Below are 27,923 nucleotides of genomic sequence, written 5' to 3' on the forward strand. Positions count from 1 at the left end.
GCTTTTGGTGTCCCATTCAAGAAATCATTGCCAAATCCAATGTCCTGAAGATTTTGCCTTAAATTTTCTTCTAAGAGTTTTATAGTTTTAGCTGTTACAGTTAGGTCTTTGATCCGTTTTGAGTTCATTTTTATTTATGTGATAAGGGTCCAACATCATTCTTTTGAGGGTAACACATTTTTAAACAGAAAGCAAAGAATCAGAAAATATTAGCTCCAGAAGGGGTCCTCCCCATTTATGAATGAAGAAATTGGGATAGAAATAAAATAATAAGCCAAGCTCACACAACGGATTGACGGCAGCAGCAGACTAAAAGTCAAATCCTGTCTATTTTCAATGCATTACACTAATGTTTGCTTTTTTTAAATGAAGTTTGCTTTATGATCAATACAGTGAGTTTTTTGATGCTTCATGGGCATTTGAAAATAAGGTACATTCTCTGTTTTCGGAGTTCTGTGTGTGTGTGTGTGTGTGTCTATCTTTCTTTCTGTCCGTATAATTAGATAGGTATGACAACCTTATTAATTGTATTATTCTCAGAACATAGTGTTAAGAGCTCAGGCTCTGATGCCAGGCAAACCTGTGTGACCTTGAACTCACACTTGTAACCTCTCCAAACCCCAGTTAAAGTACAGGTGGTATCCCATTGAATGCATAGCCCTAAAAGGGATTTCAATCTTCATACACATTTCTTTCTGACTTTCAATGGAACACAAATAGCTGGCCCACAGGAACTCCTATTACCGTCACCTGTCCTCTCTTATGCTCTAGCGCCCTAAACTCCCAGAACCCTCTCATAATTCTATGCCCATAACATTCTCTTGCTCTGCCATCTTGGGCTCCCCAGCCCCTCTGTCCTCATTCCCATCTCCATGTGCCAAGCTTCAGGCACAGGACCTTGGGCTATTGTCTCTCATCCTGAGGGAATGTCATTTCCCTTCAGTCCCAGTGCTTGAGAATTCATCCTCTTCATTTTCCCCTGCCTTCTCCTGTTCTCTCTCTCCTCAGAGAATGGAGGCAGTAGCAGGCAACCGAGAAGATTGTGACATACTCCCAACCTCTTAATAATTGTTATCTTATCACAGCTATTTAAAAGTCTCATTACGTGCCTCACATGTGAAGTCTTAGACTTCATGGGAGACACATAAATCCTCCATTCAGACACTGAATGGGCCATTCAGACAAGATGAATTGCACAAAGGTTACAAAGCTACTCAGTCGACTTGTCCCAATCCGGTTCCCTCCCCACCGTCTTATACTGAACTTCTTGGAAATTTCCTATCGCATTTGTAATAGTTTCTTTTTAATGCACACAGATAAGTTCCTTTTAGTTTTTCCCCAAATGTCCTAGTTCAGTGGACTAGGAAATATTTTCATAAGATTCTGCCTGCTGTTGATCCCTGATTTCCCAGCCACCCAACCACCATCTTTTCACCTTCCCCTACCCCCTGTGTCCCGTCCCATTGCTTCAGAAAGAGGAAGTTCAGAGCTGACCTCATTCCAGAATTCTGAAAAAAAATACCAGTACTTTAGAAGAGCAGAAAGCCTTTACAACACCAGGATTGGGAAGAAGTAAAGTAAGAAAAGAGAAAATCCTTACACAGGGAACTACCTGATACACATGAAAACCTACATTGGAACCTCTCTTCTAGGTCAAAAAGGCCTTTTCTTCCCCTTCATAGAAACTGCAAGGTTTGAATCTGACTCAGAGACCCATCCTTGTCTAAGCTAGAAAGGGAATTTTGACTTGAAACTGACCGAGAGCTCAGACCAATCGAAGAGCAAGAGAAAGGGTGGCTGGGATGCCCGCTGGTGGGAGGAGCTCCTGAGCCCAGCCCTGAAGGCCTCAAGGGTTCAGGCGCCCCTCAGATCGCACCAGAGAGGAAGAGAGAGGAACTGGGGTGAGCAAGTATTGTGGTTTCCTGTTTCAGCAAGGCTGCTGTGCAAAAAGAAAGACAGTACCAAGAAGGGAAATGCTAAGGGGGCCCAGAGCCATGGATCGAGAGCTTGCCCCATCAGAGACCAGAGCCGAGATCTGCCCAGGAGCTGGGATGCTTTCCTGAGCTGCTTGGGTTGGAGCCTGGGACCCAAGGTAACTTAGGAGGAGGCTTTTGTGTCCAGGTTGGGGACCTCCGATTCTGGGGAGGGCAAAAGAGGCTCTGTCTGCCAGCTTCCCTGGTCTGAAGGGGGAGACACTGGAGTGGATGTTGTAGTTTGAGTGTTGGGGGTTGGGTAAACAGGAAAGTGTCCCGCGTTGGTCTCCAGAGGCACAGCTTCCATCCCTCTCTGCTGCTTCCATAAGGTCAGATTAGCAGCGAGTCAGATGACTAAGGGTTCAGGCTCCCCAGTGACGGGAGGTACATTTTACAGCTCCCTTCACAGCAGGGACCCCATAGCACCAAGCTGCCTGCCCAGCAGCTTGCGTGCAGGCCCTTCTCTCCTACCTCACTCTGAGAGCTCTTGGCTAGGAAGGCCAGACCGTTCATTCATGCGGGAGGCCATTTATCACACACACAGCAGGGAATTAGGAGCAAAGACCGGGAAAGGCAGCAACAAAGCACTGTCAGGTGAGGGCAGCGCCCTGATCTCCCCCTGGAGCAGTGAGGACAGTCTCCCCCAGCCAATACCACCCTTTCCCAGAGCTCCAGCTGGGCCCTGTCATGCCACCAAGTGCGGCCTGGGCAGTGGCCCAGTGACCTTTCTTTGAAGCACACGGGGACCCGTTCCATTTTCTTCTACAGCCCATCTCTGTCAGTCAGCCGTCCACATGACTTCTTGTGTTTAAGCAAATCAGAATAGCCAAGACCTCCCGGAGAGCTGGGTATGATTCTACCCAGGTGTGCCACACCAAATCCTACCCAGTGTGAGAGCCTGGGGGCCTGAGAACGCTCACATCTCTGAGGAGACTTTCCCACTGCAACTCCCAGCTTGGGTAGCAAGGGCTAACGTCTGCGCCCCCCCACCCCGGAAACAGAGCAGGGCAGCCATGCGTTTCAGTGAACTAGTGTAGACAGAGCCCACACACTTATCTCTCCCAGACAGCCCTCTCTTCTTCACAGCAGGAGGCAGGAGGATTCTCCACAATCAAGGGATCTGCCTCGTCTACGAAGCCTGAGGGATTACCTGGAACCAAACAGGGAGGGGACCTAGCGCCCCACATTTTAAAGGTGGGAAAGAGGCAGTCCTCTCTTCTTTGCCTTTCTGCCAGGCCTAACTGAAATGGCGGTTGTATCCAGACCACAGAGTAGTCCTTTCTCCCTGTAGCCTACACCCAGAAGTCAGAGGAACAGAGCAACAGTAAATATGATTTCAACTAGGGACCAGCATCGCCTCCGTGGGGTAGACAGTGCCCCTTCAAAGAGAAAGGGGCCAAGGGAGTTGGAGGATGAGGCATTCTTGGTCCTGGAGTGCTAGGTTAGCTCGGGGCGTTTGTCTTATCGCACTGAGTCTTCAATATCCAAGATCAGTAGGACAGGAGTGATAATAATCATATTATTATAAAAAGCTAACATTTATTGTGTGCTATGTCCCAGATGCTTGACGTGCATTTTCTCTTTAATCCTCATAACCTTAGGAGGTAGGTTCCCACTTTATAAATGAGGAGACAGAGACATAGAGACAGTTAATAGCTTGTTCAAAAGCACGTGGGTAGTAGATGACAGGGCCAGGACAGGAGTCCACACAGTCTGAGTCCAGGGTCGGGACACCCCGCCTCCCCCATTTACGGCAGAATCACTAGGGCCTATGGCTTAGGACACCACAAGTAAAGATTCTGAAAGTGGAGTTTACCTGCACACCCAGTCCTTCATAATTTAATATGAATGGGCCTCTCAGATCCTTTCCTAAGTTTTTAAACAAAGAAAGTGGCAGGTGAGAAGTGAGGGGACCCTACAGAGTAGGAGTGAGGAGAAAAGCCTAAAGAAAGGGGAGAGGCACCCAGGGATGAGACGAGCGGACAAGCATTGACAACCTAACAGTTCTGCTTGGGGTCAGCACTGCCCAAGGCCAGGAGATGCCCCTCCAAGCCTGGAGAGTCAGGCATTGGAGAGCGAACAGGGTCTGACTGTGTAAGACCCCCTCTCAGGGTGTGATACGACCCCACCCATGAGCCCCCGGAAGGAGTCGTATGACCAGAGAGAGAAAGAGAGAGCAAGAATCCTGCAGAGAATTCCAGACTGATCCAGGAGGAGCAAGGAACTGCAATGAAAGAGCGGAGAGGCTGCTACCTGTCGAGTCTGTTTGACTATAAATAAACCCGAAGGGCCAGTGCCAGCAAATGCCTCCTGGTTGGTGAAGCTGAGAAATCCCTTCACTGACCTCCCCGGGAACTAGATTCCCAGGGCAGTGGGTAGTGAGGCTGTGGGACAGAGAGAGGCGGCAACTGTAAGGGGAAGTCCCCCTCCCTTCTTCAGTCTCTGGGCTGACCCCAGGGACCAGAATTTGCAGTGCTCAGAATCCAGCTTAGCCATGTCCAGCCCCAACTCAGCCAAGCTACCAGAGGGTTCTGGGAGAATGAACAAATTTGCAGAAGGTAGGTGAGGGAGAGTAGGAAAGAGAGAGAAGGGCACGGAGAAGGCAGAAGGGGTGAGGGTGGGGTTATGTGAGTAGGAGGTGAGGCCATGTAGAGGGGCAGCAAGTGTGGTCTCTACTCCAAGCCTGGTTCCCTGGGGACTTTTGGTTACTGTTTTTGTTTGTTCGCTTTGGTTTCCTTTTTCTTGGCAATAGCCTTATTTACGTATAATCCACATCGTTGCTGGTTTCAATGGCGCAATCTGTGTCTGGGCTGAGGAAAGCAGACTCGGCACCATACTTAGCCCTAACAGGGAGGTGATGCTAAAAAAATGGAACCTGCCACTTGAAGAGATACTGAGCTGAAAGCTCAGTATGAAATGAGTTTTGGCCCGTGATGGGCAAGTGGCAAGTAATCAGCCAGTACGGATCTGGGTTGTCCTGTACCTCAGAGTCAGAGCCCAGTCCTGGGCCAGGAGTGGAGTGCCAAGGGACCGAGGTCAGGGCTCCATGACTGTAGGCAATAGCGTGGGGTGTCCCTCCCGAACCATGCCCTGGACCAGGCTGGCAAGATAGCTGCTAAAGGCTAAACAGAGGACAGTGAGTGCTGGTCATAGGACTGGTAGCACGTCGAGGGGTTTGGCTATCCCTCCAGGCCTTGAGAAAAGTTGCTCACCTATGTGAGTAACGACTGGGCCAAGACAGCAGTGAAGATTCTGGCTTTCCTTTTAGATTGGGGATCAGGGAGCCAATTTAACTGGTTCTTTAGAAGTCCCTGGAAAAGGAACACAGCCCCATCTGCCCTCCAGAAGGCTAGACGCTTTTAGTGATTTTTATCAATTATTTCTCACGTTCCCCTAACTTGGAGGCAGGGTGAGACGTTTGGTCAAGGAAGAAGTGGCAGCAGAGGAATCTCGCCACTTTGCAGAAGGGGAGACGCAGGCCAGAGAAGAGCAGAAATTAGTCTAGAGGCTGAATCCAGATGTCCTGAGTTCCCGTGTGACATCATCCCCTCTTCAGTTGTCAACCCACGCATATGGGACGCTGTGCTATTTCTGCCCCCTCGTCCAGGAAGATGGCCATTTTTCGGCCCATCTCCTGACCCCTCCTCTTCGCCTCCCTGTTGGCACTTGGCAGATCCGGGCAGCTATTCCAGGAACTGGAAGCCAAGCACAACAGGTGCTCGGGAGGCCATCATGATCAGCCCAGACCCTAGGCCTGCCTCTGGCTTGGCCCGGTGGGCTGAGAGCTACAAGACCAAGTACGAGCGCTGGCAAGAGACCCGTGAGAGCCGCCGCTGCCGCCCCAATGTGACCACTTGCCGCCAGGTGGGGAAGGTGCTGAGGACCCAGCAGAGGGAACATCTCCAGAGGGCACGACAACAGCAGTTTTTCAGACGGAGGAACCTGAAGGTGGAAGAGAAAGGCGAGGCACAGAGCCCGCAGGCCGGGGAGACAGGTCCCTCCAGGAGGCAAGGCCAGGCGACCGACCTCAAGGAGCCCTTGTCTTGGGCCAAAAGGATTTCTTCCCCCAGACAGCAGGTGGGCCATGTTGAGGGACACAGTGCTCTGGAGGGGATGGGGTGCAGCACCAAGACAGGTGGGTGGGCTCAAGGTCACTAAGAAGTGATTTAAATGAAGTTCGTCCTTCCTCAGTCATCATAAAGTCTCCCTTAGCCACTTACTCAACAGATATCTTTGTTGTTGTGTTTTGGGGGTGTTTTTTGTTTAGCTATTTTTTTACTTTGCACTTGCCTTTTAGGAGAGAAAAGAATAATTTAAAAACAATTCCATAGCTAATTCCTAGTATTAGTTCAAATTCAGTCTATCTAGACATATCTCCTACAGCATTCATTCATCCGTCATTCAACATTCAATGAATGCTTACTGTAGGCCAGGGACACAGACCAATCTTCTTAATGTCTCCCTCAAATCACAAACACACACACACACACACACACACACACACACACACACACACACACACACATTTCTCATCTCTATTCTTCTGTAAGGCTGCTGCATCACCCACCTTCTCTCTTTCTCTTGGGCCATCCCAATTCCAATATCGTTCACCTAAGGCCGCATCTGGCCCAGGAAGCCCTAGCTTCCCTAGCTTCTCCAGACCACCTCTGCTCTCTGTGGTTTTTATGAGGTTATAAATCCTCTAAGATTGTATAACTTTTAGAGGGCCCATTAGTCCGCCCTGGGAAGGAGCAGTGCTGGCAAAAGCCAGGGTACGTTGAAATGAGCTCAGCCAGCAAACCATCTGTGTCTTCCTATCCACATTGTGAGCATGTGGACAGCAGGGATGGGTCCTCCGGATTCCCTGGAAGTAACTGGTATTGTACTGTCCCCAGAGTAGGTGCTCTGTTGGGCCTTCTTAACCAGTGCATGTGTTATCCACAACAGGAGGTGCTGTTCAGAAAAATGATCCTCGAGCCCAGCTGTAAAATAAAACCAACTGTGTACTTTCTAAGGCAAGAAGGTTTCTACGTGCTTTCGGTTGAAAAAATAATTTTAAGGAGAAATAGAACAGAAAACACAGTTACCTGAAGAACTCTTCCTGAGCCTATCAGTTATTTAAGGTTTCTTGAGATAGAGTTAGTCTGCAGGATTAGCTGCCACATGCATTTCTTAGCCTTTTAGTGTTATGTTACAAACATAATTTTTTTTAGTTTGTAAGAAGAAAATATAAAAATAGCAAGCAAAATTGTGACAACTGCTGCTACGTTCCTCCCTACAGCTGCCTAATTTACCTTCTCTTCACACAAAACCTCAACAATAGTCCAGCTGTTACTAAGAGGAAGGAAACCACCTCTAGAATAGGAAGGCACCTTGGACACCATCTACTCCAAGCTCCTCATTATACAGCCAGGAGACTGAGACCAAGAAAAGGCAGGATCTGATCCCAGATCCCCTCACTCCCACCTCAGACCGGTTCTCTTTCCGGGATCAGGGACTCTAGAGAGAGTAATTGGAGACAAGCCCAGCTCCCCATTTGCCTGAACTGAGGAGGACCGATCCCACCAGCCAGGACAAGAAAGGGCAGGAGCAGGGATAACCTTGTAGCTTTGAAGGCTTGAATGGGTTCCTTTGGTTTTCTGGACCTGAAACTTGATCACTGGCTCATCTTTCTGCGGTCAGCTGGAGAATCCTGTTCTAAGATGCTCTCAGCATCCCGCATTTGCTTTCCAGGTGTCAGGGACCAGCTCCGAGGTCTTTGCAACCCAACACCAGCCTCCCTCAGGCTCCTGGAGGGATCCGGCTGACCACCTCCCCTCCCAGGCTGGGGGCCTTCCACCACAGGACCCTCCCATCAAGAAGCCACCCAAACACCACCATGGTAAGAGCAGGGCCTTCCTCACTCACTGGGCCGAGGCATTTCCACTCGCTGGCAGTGGAGAGTCCCTATCCCTCCCCACTTCCCTCACTGCCTCTCCCATGGGTTCTGAATCACCTTATCCCTATCCCTCAGGCACTCAGACAAAGGCAGAAGAAACACAGCCAACAATTAAGCATGATGCCAGTCAGCAAACCAAGTGAGTACCTTTCATGTTCCTGACCTCAACTCCTTCACAGCCCATCCATTCCTCTCTCCTAAGCTTTTACCTGAACCCTCCCCCAGAATGTGGAGAGGAGCACAAGGAACTTCCACGTCCACCTTAATTAAGAAAAAGGAAGGCCTTCCCCCCCCTTCCCCATTGGCTCTTCAGAAGAGATCAGAGAAGGAATCAATACAACTGCCTCCTGACACTCTTATTTCTTTGATCCATTGTCATTTTTGTTTTTTATTTTTTTGTTTTTTTCTTCTCTTCCAGTTATGGAGTTGCAGTTCTAGATAAGGTAAGAAAATCCTCATGGTGAAGGTGTTGAATCAGGTGGCATCTAATCTCCTCCAAGCTCTGACATTCTGGAATTCCATGGTAAACTCAGCTGGGATGGAGGGGTACCCTCTTCCTAGATGAGCATAGACATGGGGGCCTGGAGGGACCCTGAGTCAAGGAAGAAAGTTTACTCAGCACAAGCCAATCCTGGCTCGGGTTCCATGTTCTAGGATTTCAGGGAACCTACAATCTTCTTAAATACCTTTTTCTTTCTCTCTAGGAAATCATCCAGCTTTCTGAGTACCTCAAAGTAAGTAACATGTGAATTCTCCCTGCAGCTCCTCCATCCATCTGCTCCCTTCTCCTCCAACTTAATCTTACCCTCTTGCATTTTGCCCCTCAGGAGGCCCTACAGAGGGAGCTGGTTCTAAAACAGAAAATGGTGATTCTCCAAGACCTACTGTCTGCCCTGATTCGGGCCTCTGACAGCTCTTGGAAGGTAAGGGAAACCTTTGCTTGAACAAAGCTCATGGATTTCTATGTGTGCCTATCTCATTCTTCTTTCCATACCATCCCAGCAAGAGAAGGGGCTTTTTTGCTACTGAAGAGGCTGAAGGTGGGGGATGGTGCTAAGACCTAAAGGTCAAACATGTCACAGTATTGAGCTTGGCTCAGTCCAGGGTGGTCAGCTGAGGACACCCCCAGGGAAGACCCAGAACCAAGAGAGGCAAGAGTTTCCAGTTTTTAATTTGTTGGAAGAAAGAAAGGACGGTCCCAATTCAGTTAATATTACTGACTGTGATAAATGCAACTATTTTCATATGGGATTCACACCAATATTAATTCCAAGTCATCCTACACCTACTAGTCAGCCCAGACGTGAATGTCAAAGCGGGAAGGGACCTTGGAGATTAGCTAATTTTCTCATTTTGCCAATGAGGAAACTGAGTGTCAGAGAGGTCAGGTGACTAGTCCACATTCACACTTCTAGTTAGAGGCAGAATTGGAACTAAAATTCAGACCTCCTGATTTTAGTCCATTCATTCAACAAATATTCATAAGTCATGTTCTCTACACTGAGCAGTGGAAATGAGATTAATTAGACAGGGTTCCTGCTTTTAGAGAGGCTGCGGGTCAGGGAGACAGAAGCCTAAACAATGCAGAGATGTGAGAAATAAATGTTTTGAGGATATAGTAGAATACAAGGAGGAATGAACGACTCCACAGAAGGGGAGAACCAGGGAAATATTTATAGTTATATTAGTATTTTCCAGGCAAATGTGGAAACAAGAACTATATTCTGGGCAGGGGATACAGCATAGGCAAAGAACCAGAGGCATGATATAGGCTAATGCAATGGGTCTCCAGCTTTTTAATCTCAGGACCCCTTTATACTCTTTAAAAAAAATTATTAAAATCCAAAGAACTTTTTATATTTACCACTTTGAAATGAAAAAAGGAATCTTAAAATATGTAGTAATTTTAAAATAACAATAGTAAATAGATTACATGTGAACCTAAATTATATATTTTTGTGAAAAATAAGTATATATTTTTTTAAAAAAATAGTGAGAGGAGTGGCATTGTTTTATGCTTTTTCAAATTTTTGTTTGGTTTTGTTTTTTGGGTTTTTTAAACATCTTTATTGGAGTATAATTACAGTGTTGTGTTATTTTCTGCTGTATAACAAAGTGAATCAGCTATATGCATATATATATCCCCATATCCCCTCCCTCTTGCGTCCTCCTCCCTCCCTCCTTATCCCACCCCTCTAGGTGGTCGCAAAGCACCGAGCTGGCAAATCTTTTTAACGTCTGAACGGAAGACAGCTAGATTCTCGTATTTGCGTCTGCATTCAGTCTGTTGTTAATACATTGTTTTGGTTGAAGCATATGAGGAAAATCCAGCCTCACACAGATATGTAGTTGGAAAAGGGAAGACCTTGCAGATCCTGGATTCCCAGGGGTCCTTGGACCCCACATCGAAACCCCTAGACTTTAATGTTCAGAGAGCATAAGCAGTTTGATGTGACTGGAGCAGAAAGCCCCGGGTGCACAGAGAGAACACACAACCTCCCAGCCTCCGTGAACATCTGACCTTACCACGTAGATGGCTGTGCTTAGACAGAGAGATGGGATGGGAGGACGTGGGACAAAACTAAGAAGTTTGCAGTGATGTCGAAGAGACTCCTAGGCTCAGCCCTCCCTCTTCGCGTCGGTCACTGTATCCGGATTTAGGTGTCTATGTTCAGGGCTCCTGCTGGTTAAGGAAGTTGTTTTCATAGCTGAGTAGGAGCCTGAGACAGACAGCTGTGCCTGCCAGGTGGTTTCCGGTGCTGAACTAAACTGAGATTGTCTCATTCGTTTATTCAACAGACATCTGATAAGTTCCAACTATGTGCTGGCTTGGGTGCTACAGGGACAGAGGTAGGGTCCTTTGTCTTTAGGAGTTCCAGTAGCAGCCAGGAAGAGACAGACAGGTCATAAATAACTCTACTGCAGTGTGCTAAAGCTGTAACAGCACTTTCTACAAAGTGACACAGAGAAAAGAGAAGGGAGCAATTCTTCTGCCTGAGGTGGTATAGGGTAGACTCCAAAGGAAACGGACCACTTTAGTGGGGTCTGGAAGGATTGAATAGGAGTTTACCAGTACAGAAGCAGGAATGATGAAGGGTAAGAAGAAGGAAAAAGGAAAAGGGTGCTTACAGTAAAGGAATCAGAATGATTACAGGCCTAGGTGTAACAAAGCGTAGGGTATAGCAGAGTGTGATGGAAATGAAGGGACTGTGTCAGAGTAGCTCCAAAGATAAGACCGAAAGGGCCTCCGATAGGTCTCTAGAATTATGGCGCTTAAACTTTTTCTGTTGAATAGGGTATCTCAAACTTAATAGTTATAGATTCCCTCTTAAAGGAAAAGTATATATATATATATATATATATATATATATATATATATCTCATGAGAATGCATGCCACCCCAGTTTGAGAAACACTGCCGCAGGCAATAAGCAGGGGAGCAGTGGGACCACATTTTCCTCAGGTTTAAAGCCCTACGCTTAGCAGTGTCCAGCCCATCCTGAGAAGGAGCTTGTCCAGTAGCCGTGGAGTTGCACTCGCTTGGCAGCACGTGTACTAAGATAGCTGTGGTGGGACTTCCTTGGCAGTCCAGCGGTTAAGACTCCACGCTTCCAATGCCGGGGGTGCGGGTTCGATCCCTAGTCGGGGAAGAAAGATCCCACGTGCTGTGCGGCATGGCCAAGAAATAAATTAATTAATTAAATGAAATGAAAAAGATAGCTGTAGAACTGAGTTGAAAGCGATTGATCAGATCTGTGTTTTATAAACCTTATAAAAGGTTCTCTGACAACAATGAGGACCCTGGCTACCAGTGGGTGTAGGGGTGGTGAAAGTTCTTGCAATACTGCAGGTAAGACACAATCAGAACTTGAATTACAGCCAGAGTGGTGGGAATGGGGAGGATTTATTAAGAGACATTTCCAAGGTAGACTCTGAGGGTGGTTTAGCTCCGTGCTCCTGCGGGGGGCAGGAGTTCCTCCAGCTGTGGTTTTCTCCCTCCCTTCTCCCCCCACCCCCTAATATTCACCCTTTTTGTCTTCTTCCTCCCCACAAACCCCTCAGCTTCCTGTTTTTAAGAAAAATAGTCTCAGGTTTTTTCAGTTAACAGCTCTTGCTTCCCCCAAAACAAGACAATTCAACCCCCTACCCCTTCCTTGGAAAGCTCAACTTCAATGAAAAGACAGTCCCAGACTGCCGTACTTGGGAAAAGTAAGTGGAAGAATGTGGCCAGAACAGGGACTCCGATATTCAGCCAAGTTCAGGCCTTTATTTTTTTTCCATTTGGCCTCCATAATTTGAATCTCCAACTGCACATGCAGAGAAGCTCACCACAAACTCTATTAGAACACCAGAGATCAGCTCCCTCTGTTGCCTCCACCTTCAAGCTGACTTTGGGCCTTTTGGATGTGACAGGCCCTGGGGCACAGCAGAGACTCCTGACTGGCTGCAAGCTTCAGAGCAGAAACAGTTCGGGCAGTAGAGAAAGCAAGCCCTCAGTATGGGGCAATACAAACCCAGAGCAGGGCACACGTGGGTTTTAAGTTCTGCAAAGTGGAAATGAGATCTTAAGATGACAGCGCAGTGGGGGATTGGCTGCAGGCCCTAAGCAACCTCTAGTAGAGCAGAGAGATAAGTGGGCTGGTGCTTCTGCAGTGAGGCGGTGGTGTTTCTGGAGAGCAGATCAGAGGCAGGGGAAAGCCAAGCAGAGGCAGGAGCTGAAGCCCTCAGACCGGGTGTGTATGGCCTCCACCTTGCTCCCTTTTACAAGCGGGGGTACTATGCTCTCTGAACCCTGGGTTCCTGGGATGCTACTGCCAAAAAAGTTCCACAATTGGCCTGTAAAAAGTGCTCCTTTCCTCATACTGTACCACTGGGCTTCATGTGGGGAGAGCTGGGGCTCAGACCAGGAAACCACATGCCCCATTTGCAACAACTTGGCCGTAACTTCCCTGCCTGCCTTAGGGAGTCTGGGCAGGCGGAGCTGTGGATCAGAGATGTTTTCAAGCCCCAGACTTGGGTGGCCCTTCGTCTCCACTGAAGGGGCTAACTGAATTGTCTTCTATTACAACATGAATGGAAAAGTAATCTGGGGAGTGGCTAAAACACAAAAACAGTTGGAAGAGGCAAAAATACTGGATAGAAACCATACTAAGGAAGGAGAAGGGAGCTACCCAGAAAGGGTAGGAGACTGAGGGAACTGTAAGAACATTGCCTTGGGCTTGTTTGTTTTCTTCTGAAACTACCACAAGATAAACTGTCAAACTTAGTGGGTTTCATTGCATCCTGCAAAGTAAGAGTTTAGGCAAAGGAAAATACACAGTCAGACTCTCTGAACCCGGAGCTGCGATACAGGTGGAGGGAGTTGATTTCAGGACCTGTGGATTAAGAATGAACAGGCCATGCAGGGGAGTAACTTTTCCCAGTTACTCCGGAGCCCAGAACAGTGGAAGTCTTTTCCATCTGTTCTATCTGTCCCAAAGCCCTGTGGTTACTGTAGATGCCAAATCCTGACTCTCGGCTCTCACACCAGACATTATGAAAAACGTTAATAGCAGGAGGCACTTTGAAAAATTATTTTTGGCAAAGCCTTTTGCTTTTGCAAGGCCCCGCTGAGGAATACAGGAAGGAAAAAGGGTGGAGGTGCACCCCGGCTCCCAGGGTTAGAAGAATCGGCCAAACAAGATCAAAACAGGAGCTGTGAGATACCACTTCCTGCCTCTCCCAGGTGCCCTGAAACTCAGTGAGGGGGACAGACCTCAGAACAGAGGCTCGGGCTTCCCTGGTGGCGCAGTGGTCGAGAGTCCGCCTGCCGGTGCAGGGGACACAGGTTCGTGCCGCGGAGCGGCTGGGCCGGTGAGCCATGGCCGCTGAGCCTGCGCGTCCGGAGCCTGCGCGTCCGGAGCCTGTGCTCCGCAACGGGAGAGGCCACAACAGTGAGAGGCCCGCGTACCGAAAAAAATAAAAACAAAAAAAACAGAGGCTCCTCTGCCCTCTGGCCGTTACAGACCAGAAACGTTGTAAGGGTTGGAAACGTCCAAGCCTTGTCCAAGCCGTCTCCCGACGGAGAGGGACGGTGGCGTCTCAGGCCTGAGGAGAAATGTAATTTCTAGACCTCACAAGCGTCCCACGGGGCCTGGTTGGAAAAGCCAGCGAAAGGATATGAGAACCGGTTACTGCTAAAGAGACCCATGGCCTTTTCTCTGGGAAACTGGCTCTCATCCATGGCACCTCCCCACCCTCACCCCCTCACACACACGACCTTAAATCAGACTCAGGACTGGAGGGACAAAACCCCTACCTGGGAAAAAGGAAGATGTCTACAGGTGGAGGAAAGAATAAGGCAGCAAGGAAGCTGTCGGCTGCTCAGCAGAAATACTGAAAAACTGAGAAACAGATAACGGGCCTTCCGGCCTGCCTTTCGCCACCCCCGCCCTTGAGATTTACATCCCTCTTGGAATGTCCAAAATGCCACTAGACAGACCCAGATCGTGAATAAATAGCGTGTGGCTCTCTGGGAGGTCCTCTCACCACCACCGTCACTACCACGCACACATACACACGCTGCCCTAATATCCCTCCTCCCTTTCCTGCTTTCTTAAAGAATTTCTCATCTTGAGTCGTGTGTTTGTGTGTGTGTGTGTGTGTGTGTGTGTGTGTGTGTGTGTGTGTGTAGGGCAGGGAGGGGACTGTATTCGTTTGCTAGGGCTGCTATAACAAAGTACCACAGACTGGGTGGCTTCACCAATAGAAATGTATTTTCTCACAGTTCTGAAGGCTAGAAGTGTGAGAACAAGGTGTTGACACGGTTGGTTTCTTCTGAGGCCTCTCTCCTTGGCTTGCAGATGGCTTTCTCCTCCCTGTGTCCTCATATGGTCTTCCCTCTGCATATCCTGATGTTCAAATCTCCTCTTCTTATGAGCACACCAGTCATATTGGATTAGGGCCCACCCTAAGGACCTCAATTATCTCTTTAAAGAACTTATCTCCAAATACGGTCACCTTCTGAGCGACTGGGGATTAGGAGGTCAACGTATGAACGTTGTGGGGAGGTTAGGGGGACATAATTCAGCCCATAACAGGGGGTAAGGGAGAGATGCATGTTCCCCCTGGGAGGGGAGACCCCTTTAGTCCTATTGGCCTTTAGAGGTAAAGGGCCATGTACTAGACTGGGAGGAGGTGCGGAGTATATAAGTGCCTGGACAGACAGGGGAGAGAGGTAATGAAAGAAGAAAAGGAGAGCTTAGAAGCTTTCCTTCAAATGGGCCCCTGCTATGATACCCTGAGCCATTTGATACAAAACCTCAAGGTACACAGAAGACTTTGGGGGCCAGTCTGATTCTTCCTTCTCCTATTACAGAGAAAGAGGAAAAGATCCTTTTCTTTCCAAACATCTGTCATCTCTCCCTCTCTCTACCTCCTGAAAGAGCTCAATTCCACAAACACTGTTTATTCTAGGCAGTAGGCTGGAAATGCGGAACAAAACTCTTTGCATGCTGTATTCTGGCCCAAGCTGTGTTCTGGCTAACTCATCCCCTTTGCTCCAGGGCCAGCTTAATGAAGACAAATTGAAGGGCAAACTGAGATCTTTGGAAAACCAGCTGTACACCTGTACCCAGGTAAGCATTCCGGAGGACACTTCTAGCCCAGGAATCTAGAATTAAGGGAGAGAATGCTTGAACGTCAAGCTTACTCTCTAGAAACATCACCTGCTAGAGGTTAATGCACCCATCCCTACTCACCCGGTTCTGGCCTTTACCATTTTCACTTTGGTCTCCAATTCACCAAAACACTATCTCCATCCCCCTCTCCCTTTCTCCTGGTGTCCTTCACTTTGTACCCTAGGAAAGGAAGCCCAGCACTAAGCGCTTTGCCAGCTCCAGGGGAACCTTGAGAATACCTGGAAACGTAGGGAGAGGCCCCTGGTAAAGATTCAGCTCACCTGGATAGAACTTCACAGGCCCGAATATTTGAACAGATGAGTTGGATATTACAGTGAAGTCTCGCAAAATGATTTTCATGCCATGGGCAACTTTTATCTAGCAGCAATCCCTGGGAGAAAGTAAAAGACTGTGACTCCTGGCTTTCTGTGGCATTGTTATCCAGCTCCGGTAATCTCTTGATTGGCCTGATCTTGGATTATATGAGATAGAAAAAAGTCAGTTTTCACACTCGAGAAGTGATAGATTTCTGACAGGCGGGGAGATAAGTCAAGAGAACGAGATGAACCGGCCAGACTGCTCCCACTTGATGTTAGGAAGATAAGGTGGCCATGTAGTTAGAATTTTGCAGGGGAACATAGTCTATATAGTCTATGGGTTTGCGGATCCACAACTTTTATTTTTTCAGTAATGCCAACCAAGCTCATAAAAGACTGACATATAATCCAGAATGCCAATCTACTCGTTTTCAATGGGGGATAAAGCTGGTCAGTGACCAGCATGGTTAAGTCCAATAATCTGGACATAACCATGTATGATCTCAACCAGTAACTCCTGTATCTGGTTTCTAATGACAATTCCAAGAACATAAGACCCACTCAACATTTAAATCCAAACTTTCAGATGACTCCAAAGCTAAATGGAAATGATTTGATATTGAACTCTAAATTTGCATTATCTAGACTATCTCTTACCCAGTTGGGTAACCCAGAATTGATAGTAAAAGACTCCTGCTTTCCCAAAAATCACAGGGCATAAAAATGAAAAGCACTGGAAGGGCAAGACCCCCAGTGAATTTGCAAAGCTGCTCGTGTCTTTTTCTTTTTGATCTTGAAGCCAGGAGAAATTCTAAAAATACAAATGTATTAATTTTTAAAACTTGACTTTACTGAATATTGTTCAGATCCCCAAGCCTACAAAAATAATTTTATTTTTTTAAAAATGCTCCCTGCCTCAAAGGAGCTTACAGTCCCTTAAAGGAGACAGATGAGTCAATAGATTAGAAATATAGATACTATGTGAACACCAGCAAAACTACCTAATCCATAAAGAGTCGGGGGTAGGTATGGTTGGCCAAGTTTATCAGAATTTATGATTCTAGGGCTGAATCTTGAACATGGGTAGAAGTTAACCAGGTGAGAAGTGTGGGTCACGATACTCTAAGTAGAAGAAGCTTTATGGGCAAAGGCAGAGGCTGAAAAGCACAGTGCTTAGGGGACCTACAAGCAGTTCAGCTTGCGTGGAGGCAGCATGAGATGAAAGTCTGGGCTTGTAAGTAGAAACCATGCCAAGGAGTTTGGACCTGATTCTTAGAACACTGAGAACCACTGAGAGATTTAAGCAGGTTGTGACGTGATCAGATTTAAGTTTTAGAAAGAACCCTCTAGCTGCAGGACTGAAAAGGGTTTGAAGGGAGGCAAGGCATGAAGATAATATATAGTCTCGATATAATCCATATAATAGTATTACTGGGGTCTGAACTAAGGAGGTGGCAGTAGGGATAGAGGATACAGGTACGAGCTGTTAAAGACATTGACTTGACAAAGCTTGATGTTGAACTGATTCCTTGAAGAAGGTGAGAGAGAAATCAAGGGTGATTCCCTGGTTTAGGGTCTGGGAGACTTGGTGGGTGGTGATGCTGGTCACTGAGATAGGAGCAGGTTTAGAAAGATGATTTCCCTTTGGAAATGTTGGATTTCAAGTGCCTGTGGAAGGCCTAGGGGAGAATGCCCAGCATGCCCAGGGCAGTTTTTTATCCCCACTCACCTCTCAACATCACCTGAGGGACTCTCCCTGCCTGCCTCCAGCCTGGAAGAAGGTCCACCAGATTACTGACATCTCTGCCCTGTGGGCAAGGACCAATTTCTTTTCATTTCTGTATCCCTGCTCAGGCTTTAGCACACAGCAGCTCAATGTGTATTTGTTGAATTGCCTCAAATTTACAGAAATACACTCCTTGGGGAATGAATAAGGTGCTATTAGAGATGGAAGACCAGAAAAACAGCTATGAGCAGAAGGCCAAGGAGTCACTGCAGAAAGTGCTGGAGGAGAAAATGAGTGCAGAACAGCAGCTGCAGAGCACACAGGTGTGGGGACGCTCCGTAATCCTTGGGGCTGGGAACCCTGGGGCAGTCTGGGTGGCAAGGGAGCCAGCTGCACGACCTCCTGGAACCCCCAAGGCACCACCCTCTCCTCTGATCTCCCTCAGCGGTCCCTGGCTCTGGCCGAGCAGAAGTGTGAAGAGTGGAAGAGCCAGTACGAGGCTCTGAAGGAGGACTGGAGGACCCTGGGGACCCAGCACAGGGAGCTAGAGAGCCAGCTCCACGTGCTTCAGTCCAAACTGCAGGTACCAGGCCCTGGGAGTAGGGAGGTGGGGAGGGAAGGCAGGGTTTAGGGGAGGGAGGTGTTGACAGCAGTGATGAGAGAAGCTGCCGCTGGGCAGGGGGACCCAAAGCTAATTTTGAGTTTAGCAAGGATGTCTGCACTGCTCATGCAAATGACCTAAGTGTTCATTGAAATGACATCATCCGAATGCAAAGGGCTGGGCTGGAATAGTCATCAGCCTACTGTCATGCCCCAACCCACTCTCTGCACCCCATCCCAGCAGGGCATCCAGTTCAGAAATGCCCACTATTGGGGCAGAATAAACGTCACCAGTTTACTTACAGTTTGAGTATCAACTAACACATCTTGCCAATGTGTTTTTAAGCCATTACAGTAGACCCTTGGCATTCTCAAGGGTTCCATCATTTCCAATCCGTGTTTACCTTGGAGAAGTTAGCTAACCTCCTAAGCCTCAGTTTCCACATCGGTAAAATGAGGATAATAATGGTACCTCTACCATAGGATTGTTGTGAGGATTAGGTGAGGAAATCCATGCAAAGCACTTAGCACAATGCCTCGCACATATAAGCTCTCAATAGATATTAGCTATTGTTTTTCGCAGATTTTACTTACTTGGTTTGGAATGTTGAGGACCCACCTCAAAAGTGTCTCTTTATACTTTTACTGAAGCTGGGATCTGAGAATCCTAGTGTGTGCCAGTTCTAGAAATAAGATCAATTAAGTGTGAAAGTTGTTCTTGTTTGATTTGTTATGTTTTTTAACAACCTAAACCTTAATGTGTGGCTCTAAGGTGAGCAGGGAGAAAGGGGAACATTTTGAGTGATTGTAAAGAATTTGTTGGGGGGATGGTGGTCCAGATATCAATGTGTTTGAGTTTTATATACAATATCCTATTAGCAATGAAGAAGAGTGCAACTCTAGTTCAAAGTCATTAAAAAGACATTTGTAATTCCCTTATTACCTCGAGCAGTTTGTACTCATAGACATCATATTTGTTTTTGAAGAATTAATGTTCCAAATGTAGAAAAAGGAAGAACCGATCAGACAGAGGAATGGAGGTTAAAAACATTTAAGGTTGAGCTTCCCTGGTGGCGCAGTGGTTGAGAGTCCGCCTGCCGATGCAGGGGACACAGGTTCGTGCCCCGGTCTGGGAAGATCCCACATGCCGCGGAGCGGCTAGGCCCATGAGCCATGGCCGCTGAGCCTGCGCGTCCCGAGCCTGTGCTCCGCGACAGGAGAGGCCCGCGTACCGCAAAAAAGATTTATCTATAGATTTCCTTTCAAATCTACTAAAAAACAGAAACCTTAGAATTTGCTTCTCGCTTTTTTTGCTTCTCACTTTTTATATTCTTATGTACAAATTATTCTTATATTGTTCTTTAATTTTTTATTTTAAAAGGCAAAGAATTTCTCAAAGGACATTAAAATTCTTTTTTTTTTTTGTTTTTAAAAAAAAGCCCATTTGATAAGAAACAGCAAGTGAGTCGTCGTATCACAGGAGGGAACCTCGCTGGGCGCTGCACCGCAGCCACATCTCACCCACTGTTCTCTTCCTCGAATCACCTACAAGGCAACCCTCCTGAAGGCCCTTTTCTTTTTAACCTTAATCCGTTGTGAAAAATGATCCTACCCGCCTCCTCCCCGCCCACCCCGCCTCCCCCCGCCACCCCGGACGTGAGAATGAGAAGTAAAGACAAAGTGAAGACATCTAGAAAAGTGATGATTCAGTATTCCTTAATTTGGGCATTTACCCAAATGTATCCCTTGTGAACATCAAAAATCGAATGCACTGTTTGCTGTAAGCGTCAGGAATAGAGCAAAGCAAAGAATTTAAAAACTTTTCCTATTTTTCCATTTCCCTAAGCCTCCTTCCAGCTCTAAAATTCCACAGTTTTCTACAGTTTTCCTCTTCCTTGGGATCTGCCCCCCACCTCCACCCTAGCACTGACCTGCTTGTGTCCACCCCTCCTCCTCCTTCCAGGGAGCAGACAGTAGAGACTTACAGATGAACCAGGCCCTAAGGCTTCTGGAGAACGAGCGCCAGGAGCTGCAGACCAAGACTGAACGCCTGCAGCGGGACAGAGACCTGTGCAGCTCGGATACCCAGCACCTACAAGGTACCCTTCTCCTTGGAGGCCTCTGGCTGAAGGAGCCCAGAGAAAGGAAGCTGGGTGGAAAGGCTTCAGTCTTTCACTTGTTCTTTTGGTTGACTTGGCGATTTCATTTGACTTTGAGAAAAAGTCAAGGCTGTTTTAATCATCCAAGACTGAAAGTATCCAGCCCATTCCTCTAAGCCAGAACACAGCAGTCACGTGTCAAGGGCGCATTCCTAATTTAAAGGGAAAGGTCAGTTGAAACACAAGGCATAGTGAAGGTTTCCCAGTCACAGCCTCTGTCAGCTGAGAGAGGACCAAATTGTGTGCACATATAACCCTTAATTCAGCCCACTGTTGATGCAGATGAAATCCCAGGTAGTCGGGTTCTGGTTCACCTCTTCCAAACTGGGACAAGCAGAAGAAAGAGCAACTTCCACTGGACACTTGTCAGATGCCATGGGCAAGACAGCATCTGTTACTAATTTCCAGCCTCAGGGGTGAGCTCATTAAGTCTTAGGTTCGTCTATTTTGGTTTGCATTATTTCATTTTCAGATCAACTAAAGAGGTCAGAGGAGGAGAAACTTGCCCTGGTGACCAAAGTACAGCAGTTGCAGAGTAAGTCCCTTTTCCAGATTCTGAAAGTAGCACAGGTGGCTTTTTGGTATTCTTGGGGCTCCTGCCCCACGATAGGCACCCAAAGGAGGGATGGGGAGCCTGGTCCTTGGCATATCCTCTACCTCTGCATTTTCAGACCCTCTTCTTCTGCAGTGAGGTCATTTACAGCTCTTCACAAGTTCCACATTAGCCTCTGGGTTTTTTTGTTTCTACTTTTCTCCGCCATGTTCTCTGACAACCACCTGCATTTCCCCCAGAACTGCAGATTTCAAAACGTGTTGAGTTTTCTAAGGTATTTCTTATTTTATATATTCTAATTTATTATGTACATATGTCACATAGACCTGTCACTAGGAATGGTTCAGAAAATAAGCTCACACCACATATGCCTCAGTCCACTTCAAAATTACATGTTGAGGCCAAAGAAGAAAAGGGACGTCTCAGAAGAAAAGCAGGCAATTTCTGAAAAGCTGGAGAACCTGATTCAATTAATAGCTCACACCTTAACCTCTGACACTCTGACAGAGAAGTTTCATGCAAACAGCAATGAATATGAAAACAGCAAGGCAGCCACAGGGCTAAGGGGAAAAGAACACCAGCAGAAGCCGGGCTCCTACACAGCGGGAGCTGAATGGGCAAGTCACTTCAAAATCATGCCTTTATTTATTCAATACATATTTATTGAGCCCCTACCAAGTGCCAGACACCCTAGATACTCACTGGGGATACAGTAATGAACAGAGCTGGCACAGTTTCTTCCCTAACAAAGCTTACATTCTAAGGAAACACTACAGTGGACTACGGAGTTTCTGTGAACAAATATGTGTCAGGTATTAATAACGGCTACAGAGAAAAAAATAAAGCAGGTTAAAGAGAAAATAGTTGCTATTTTACACAGGGTCATCCGGGGAAGTCTTTCTTCTAGGGTAACATTTAAGCAGAGACTTAAATGTACATAGTAGGAAAAGACATAAGGATGGTGTGTTCAAAACACAGCACCACAAACTGGGTGACTTAAAGAACAGACATTTACATTCTCATAGTGCTAGAGGCTGGAAGTCCAAAATCAAGGTGTCAGGCAGGGTTGGTTCTTCTGAGGGCTCTGGGGGAAGGATCTGTTCTAGACCGCTTTCCTTGTTTTGGAGATGGCTGTCTTGTCCATCTCTTCACACGTCTTCCATCCATCCACGTCTGTGTCCAAATTTCCCCTTCTTATAAGGACGTCAGTCATATTAGGTTAGGGCCCATTCTAATGTCCTATTTTAACTTGATTACCTCTGCAAAGAACCTATCTCCAAATAGGGTCACATTTCTGAAGTACTGGGGGTTAGGGCTTTGACATATGAATTTGTGGGGGGCAGGTGGGGGAGACACAATTCAACCAACCACAGATGGGAACACAATCATTAAGGTTCTAAGCAAAGTTCTGAAAAGATACTCTTCGCAGTAAATATGCTGGCACAGAAAAGTTCCTTGTGTTTTCCAACAGGTCTGCTTCAGAATCAATCCTTACAGCTTCAAGAACAGGAGAAACTCTTAACCAAGAAAGGTCAGCAAATTTATTTCCACAAATTCTAAGATATTGCCCTTTCCCTGTCCGCCTAGAGACAGAGGGATGGACTACATGACCTCTTGGAGTCCCACCCAGTTCTGGGAGTCTATTAGGTCAGGGAGCTAGAGGGCCATTTTAAGGACTCATCACTGGCTCTGAGAATAGTTTAGTTAGCCTCCTATCCTGAGAGGTATATAAACTGTGAAAAGGATTCCTACTCCCTCTGAAAACATATGTCTGCATTGAATATTTCAATAAATTGATTTTGAGCTCAGGATTTTATGTTAATTTTTACCCTTAACTTTCCAAACCACATCCAGCTCCCCACGTAGAAACCACGTCACATGGAACAGTCACCTCACTCTCAGTCCTCAAGTCTGCTGCCTTAGCTTCCTGAGAAGAATTCATCATACATCTGGAGGGGCAAAAGCTCCTCATTTATCCACTGCACATGGCCCTCTGTTTTGTCATCACAATCACTGGGTAGAATATAAAGAAGGAATTATTATGCCCACATAGGATGGATAAGAAAATGAAGGTAAATGAAGGTCTGTGGTCATACAAATTAAGGACACAGCTATGACCACAATCCAGAATTTCTGACTCCCAGGCCAGGGCTCTCTTCACCACGATGCAGACTGCCAGGTGGCTGAAAAACCATCTTTAACTACATGAAGATGACTTATATGACTGCCATTCTCATCTCCTCATTTTGAAACAAGGACAGAAGGAAAATGGAGTTACACTGAAGCATCCAGCAAACCTCCCAGTCTAAAAGATGTGCCATGCAACCAAAGAAACTAAAGTAATGAGTATTTTCTAAAAGTATCTGGCTTTAGACAGGACTAGAGATACAGACAAAAGTAAAATGCCAACCTTGCCCTCAAGGGGCTCAAATTCCCACTCTCTGTCCAGTCTGGGCAGGATCCCAATGGATGTTCTTTAAAAATCAGAGAATTGCAATCCACACGGTCTGGCCAGGGACAGGCCCTTCCTTATTCCCTCCCGCTTAGGGCTTCTCTCAGTGTGTAGGGACCATTCCTCACAGGTATGGGCCTCACTTTCACTGCGAATCTGGCTGATTTTTTAGATCAGGCTTTGCCTGGGTGGAGTCCAAAGCCCTCCCATAACGAAGTGGTCCAGGGAAGGAGAAGGACTGGGATTTCAGAGACCAGCTCCAAAAGAAAACTTTGCAGCTCCTGGCCAAGGAAAAGGAGGTGAGATGGTGACCTCCGATAGTAAGGGGCTCATCCTACAGTGACAGGGAAACTGCTGGGAGGCAGCCAGACAACAGGCATTTCTGAGCTTAAGTTGTGATTGGGTGCCTGCAGGTATTCATTTAGGCCTGAATAAAACATCTTTGCTTTCGGGTTAACTTGTCAATCTTTTCTCTTGTTTATACCAACCCTTATTCAAGGTTTTACTAAAGAGTTACTTTTCAGAAAGTCAACCTAAATTCAAACACATTTAACAAACACATTAACTCCTCAAACTTTGTCCTACATTGAGCATCTTAAAACTTTATACAGTGTCTTTTAAATAACAAAACTCTTCCTATCTCTTCCTATCTTCCATACTCACAGAAATACGTAGCTCCTGAAGTGTTCACATGCAACTAGTTCCCAGCAAAGAGACTTGCACTAAGATCTCTTCCAGGTTGTATGTGCTATAGGAACTTCATTTTTGTGTGTCTCCATTTACAAAGCACTGGCACATACAACTGTCACACATGTGTAATATATAATAATATGCATTATAATCAATCATTTAAATAAATACATTACAAACAAACTAGGTGAGACAGTCAGAAGGCAAACTGAAAGCTCTGAGAAAAGCTGGGAAGGGAGGATGGAGGTAAAAATTCCAAATGAATGACAGGGCAACTTACACAGGGCCCTCTCCCCTACCTGGGCTCTGTCCCTGACAGAACTGTCTTGATGACCTTGGTGGTGTTCTCCCGCAACGCCCCCCCCCCCTGCCCCCACACAGTGCAAAGAACTGCATTCAGAATTAGACAACCTCAGTGATGAGTATCTCTCCTGCCTGCGTAAGCTGCAGCATTGTCAAGAAGAGCTGAACCAGAGCCAGCAGCTGCCTCCCAGAGTAAGAGGGTCTATCCTCCCATACAGCCCTAGGTGATCGTGGGACGATTCCTCCTTTAGCCAAATCTTGCCCATAAAATTGTTCAGCCCCTGCCAACATCTGACCAGCCGGCCCCGTTCAGCTTGGTTTATACTGTACTGAGAGTATAGCAACCATGTAAAGAAACACTGGCTCATGCCTCCAAGCCCAATTTTCATGGAAAGCCTGAGCCTGAAGGGAAAAACTTACTACTAGCTGAAGTATGAAACGGTGTTCTTTTAGTCTATTATGAGTATTGTGGCAAGGACAGAGTGACGAGAAAAGGAATATAAACAGACTACAATTTCGCTGAGTTATTTTCCACTTTTGATTATTCATATCAGTATTGAAGTACCTGGCCCCCGCTGGCTGTGGTTCGCTGGGCCAGTGACCACTGGAAAGTGGTTTTATCCCGAGGGAGGTGGCAAAGTGAGAGAGACAGAGATATAAAAAGCTTTTTCTCCTCCACCAACCCAAGATTTTCCACTGGGCTAGAATGGGAAGAAGGAAGATTATTTTTGCCTGCATCTTCTCTGACCAACCCATGGCCTCTTTCTCTTCTCTCCCCCTCCCTCCTCACAAAGGCAATGTGGCCGATGGCTTCTGATGCTGATGGCACTGATTGCTATAGCAGTGGCAGTGTTCCTGGCCAATAAGGACAGCCTGAAGCTCTGAATAACTGGTGACAGCTGCCTTGGGTGAAAATCAGAAGCAAGAAATTCAGTAAAAAACTCAGGTCTGGGGCTTCCCTGGTGGCGCAGTGGTTGAGAGTCCGCCTGCTGATGCAGGGGACACGGGTTCGTGTCCCGCTCCGGGAAGATCCCACATGCCGCGGAGTGGCTGGGCCCGTGAGCCATGGCTGCTGAGCCTGCGCGTCCGGAGCCTGTGCTCCGCAACGGGAGAGGCCACAACAGTGAGAGGCCCGCACACCGGAAAAAAAAAAAAAAAAAAAAAACTCAGGTCTGGGTACTTTAATGTGTGGGTTTTTCCAACTCAACTGAGATTTCTGACTCTCATTTTTTTAACCTGCTGTAAAAATAAACAAACTTCACCTGATGGCCTCTGTTCCAAAGAACTCTGTTTATTCCTGAAGCATCCTGGTCTACTCTCCCTAGTCCAGTTCAGCATAAAAACGGCAAATTTATTACAGCATTCTTCCCTAGGTCCCCGAGATGCTTGGAATTGGCACTTGAGATGATTCCTATGTGCCATCTCTGACCTAGAGCTGATCATTTACCGAGCTCCTTCTACACAGGAAAAGAGTTAAAGTCAGAGGGCCACAGCCGGCAGTGTGACTATCTCAGAGGAGATGCTGAGGTCAGCGAAGTCATTCTGAGTCCTACATCGAGTTCTAAGGTCCTTCTCCCAAGTGTTTAGAATGTTCCTCAAGGATGGGAACAAGCTCTCTGGGACACTAAAGGAATAGAGCAAGACTGGTGGTTGACCACGTAGCCATGAGATCCGGGCGGTGAACACCCGTAGTGGAGTCTGGGCTAAGCAGTTGTCACCTCCCTGGTTCATGTGAAAAGTATAGGGGACAGGATAGCCCAGGAGGATCCCAAACACAGTACAGAGATTCCAGTCTGAGGAACGGAGCCTGCTGCAGGAGACTGCCAGGGATTGGTTCCTCCGTGGCCCCTGCAAATGTGTGATGATCTCAGCCACGAGGGCCTTTAAGTCCTGAAGCTGGTCCAGGGAGCAGATGGAAGGGTGAAGTTGAGAGCTGGAAACATCCACAAAGACTATGGTACCAAGCAGCACCTGCTCCAAGTGCCGACACACCTGCTCCGGAAGGACAATCAGGCTGTTTTCTCCAATCTCAAGGATGTGAAGTCCCTGGGCCGGGAAGCCCAGGCCCTGCAGCTCCTCCAGATAGCTCTGGAGCTCCACTGCCCCTGCACAGTTGCAATCATAGAGCAGAGCTGGCTTCAGTCCCCTGGCCACAGCCAGCACCTCTCCGGCTAGATGAAGGCAGACAGCTCGGGGTGGGCCTCGTCTCTTTCCCATGCCCAGGGTCTGCTGAGCAGCTGCCACCAGCAGCTGAGGACTTGGTGCTGACATGGGACCTGGCAGCAACAGTAAGCATGGCCTCCTCAACTAGTCACATTTCCCTCCCCTGGGCTGCATCTCTGAGCTCCAGACACTTGAAGAAGGGCCTAAAATCAAAGCAGTAGCAGTGGATTATTAACACCAGCTAGTGACATACCAGGAAACCTGCCAACAACTTTCCCTTAAGTCTTACAGCATCTTCCAGAGGCCATTTTCCCCTCCCTCTGCTTTGGAATGCTAACCCATTCCAGACAAGATGGGGTCAACAATGCTATCTGATTTTTTGGTTGACTTGGCCTCCATTAGTCCCAAATTCATGTGTCTTTCTAGCCTACGCCTAGATTTATATTTTCTCTGGCTGAATTTTACCTGTTGTAATTTATTTTCTCTGATTCAAACGTTAAGGAGTTTGGGGCAGAAAGGAAGCAGGGGAGTTTTTGGCAAAATTCTGAGCATTTCACCTAAAACTGCCCTCTGAGATGGAGTTCTAGGTTCCAAATGCACTCTCTTCACTGCCAACTCCCCCTTCGCTTCCCGCCAATAGTTGTAAGAATAGCAATCTGATTAAACTAATATACACTAGAATGTGGACTACCAACCATCTCACCCTGAGACAGAAAAGTAAATAAATGAAATCGGGTAGAATTGCAAGAGGGTTGTACTTTAACTTCTGCTGGTCCCGCCTTCCCCTACTAGTGGAAATCCACGGACCCTCGGACGATGGGCTCACCTCAACCCCTACACCGTTTCCTGAGCATAGTATCGTAATTTGTTAAATGAGGCAGAGGTCTCTCTCACACATACATACGTTCTTCTACTTCCGCTGCACGTTCAGGCTCAGGAACTCCTGCCAGTTTCCTGCCCGCTGCCAAGAAAGCCGCTAGGCGCCCGCCCTCTGCCACAAAACTGGAAATCCCACCCGCGTGGTCAGGTCCTTTACTGCCGGCGGGGCCAGGGTGGGCGAAGTCGATCTATTGCGCATGCCCAACACGTCCCCCGCCCTCCTTGACGTCACCCAGTCCACTCGCGCGCCTCGCGTTAGAACTACCCGCAGGGCGGCCCGGCTGAGTGCCGGAAGTCTGGGCGCCTGCGGCCCGGCCCCTTCCGGCCCCTTCCCATTCTTACGCAGATGTGGGCCCCACCCGTCTGCGTAGGAATGGAAAGAGGCGGGTGAAGCTAGTATCCCGCCGCCGCCCGCCCTCGGCTCCGCCGCTTGCCCTCCTTCTGTGTTAAGTCCGGTGTCCCGTTTGACCTGGAAGGCGGAAGCAGGGCACTCGACGCAAAAGCACGCTTTG

The 27,923-nt window shown here is 47.4% G+C and overlaps 2 protein-coding genes across 4 annotated transcripts; one reads left to right on the top strand and one right to left on the bottom strand.

The window, feature by feature from the left end:
- The first annotated feature begins 5,581 nt into the window (after positions 1-5,581).
- TRAF3IP3 (TRAF3 interacting protein 3) lies at positions 5,582-25,268 on the top strand. The gene is given in 16 exon segments (XM_079939645.1): positions 5,582-6,050; positions 7,707-7,854; positions 7,987-8,050; positions 8,330-8,354; positions 8,616-8,645; positions 8,739-8,834; positions 15,456-15,527; positions 17,795-17,935; positions 18,058-18,195; positions 20,176-20,311; positions 20,844-20,906; positions 22,396-22,455; positions 23,549-23,593; positions 23,596-23,675; positions 24,448-24,561; positions 25,162-25,268. Coding segments are annotated over 16 exon segments (1,650 nt in total). The 5' UTR covers positions 5,582-5,705; the 3' UTR covers positions 25,255-25,268.
- On the bottom strand, positions 24,594-27,594 carry LOC307195501 (UPF0739 protein C1orf74 homolog). 3 transcript variants are annotated; one of them, XM_079939617.1, is made up of 2 exons: positions 27,437-27,594; positions 24,594-26,735 (listed from the first exon to the last, which is right to left on the bottom strand). In XM_079939617.1, the coding sequence occupies exon 2, from the start codon at positions 26,638-26,640 to the stop codon at positions 25,849-25,851; it is 792 nt and encodes a 263-aa protein (XP_079795743.1). In that variant the 5' UTR covers positions 26,641-26,735; positions 27,437-27,594; the 3' UTR covers positions 24,594-25,848. The 3 variants fall into 3 exon arrangements, with proteins under 3 accessions (XP_079795743.1, XP_079795745.1, XP_079795744.1); XM_079939619.1 differs by having other exon boundaries at positions 27,433-27,594; XM_079939618.1 differs by having other exon boundaries at positions 27,359-27,594.
- Between the last annotated feature and the right edge of the window lie 329 nt (positions 27,595-27,923).

The sequence above is a fragment of the Stenella coeruleoalba genome, assembly GCF_951394435.1.
Source record: "Stenella coeruleoalba genome assembly, chromosome: 1".
Classification (NCBI taxonomy): domain Eukaryota; kingdom Metazoa; phylum Chordata; class Mammalia; order Artiodactyla; family Delphinidae; genus Stenella; species Stenella coeruleoalba.

What these genes read in the sequence shown, in the direction of transcription:
- LOC307195501 (XM_079939617.1), bottom strand. Translation starts at nt 26,640, where the DNA reads ATGTCAGCACCAAGTCCTCAGCTGCTGGTGGCAGCTGCTCAGCAGACC.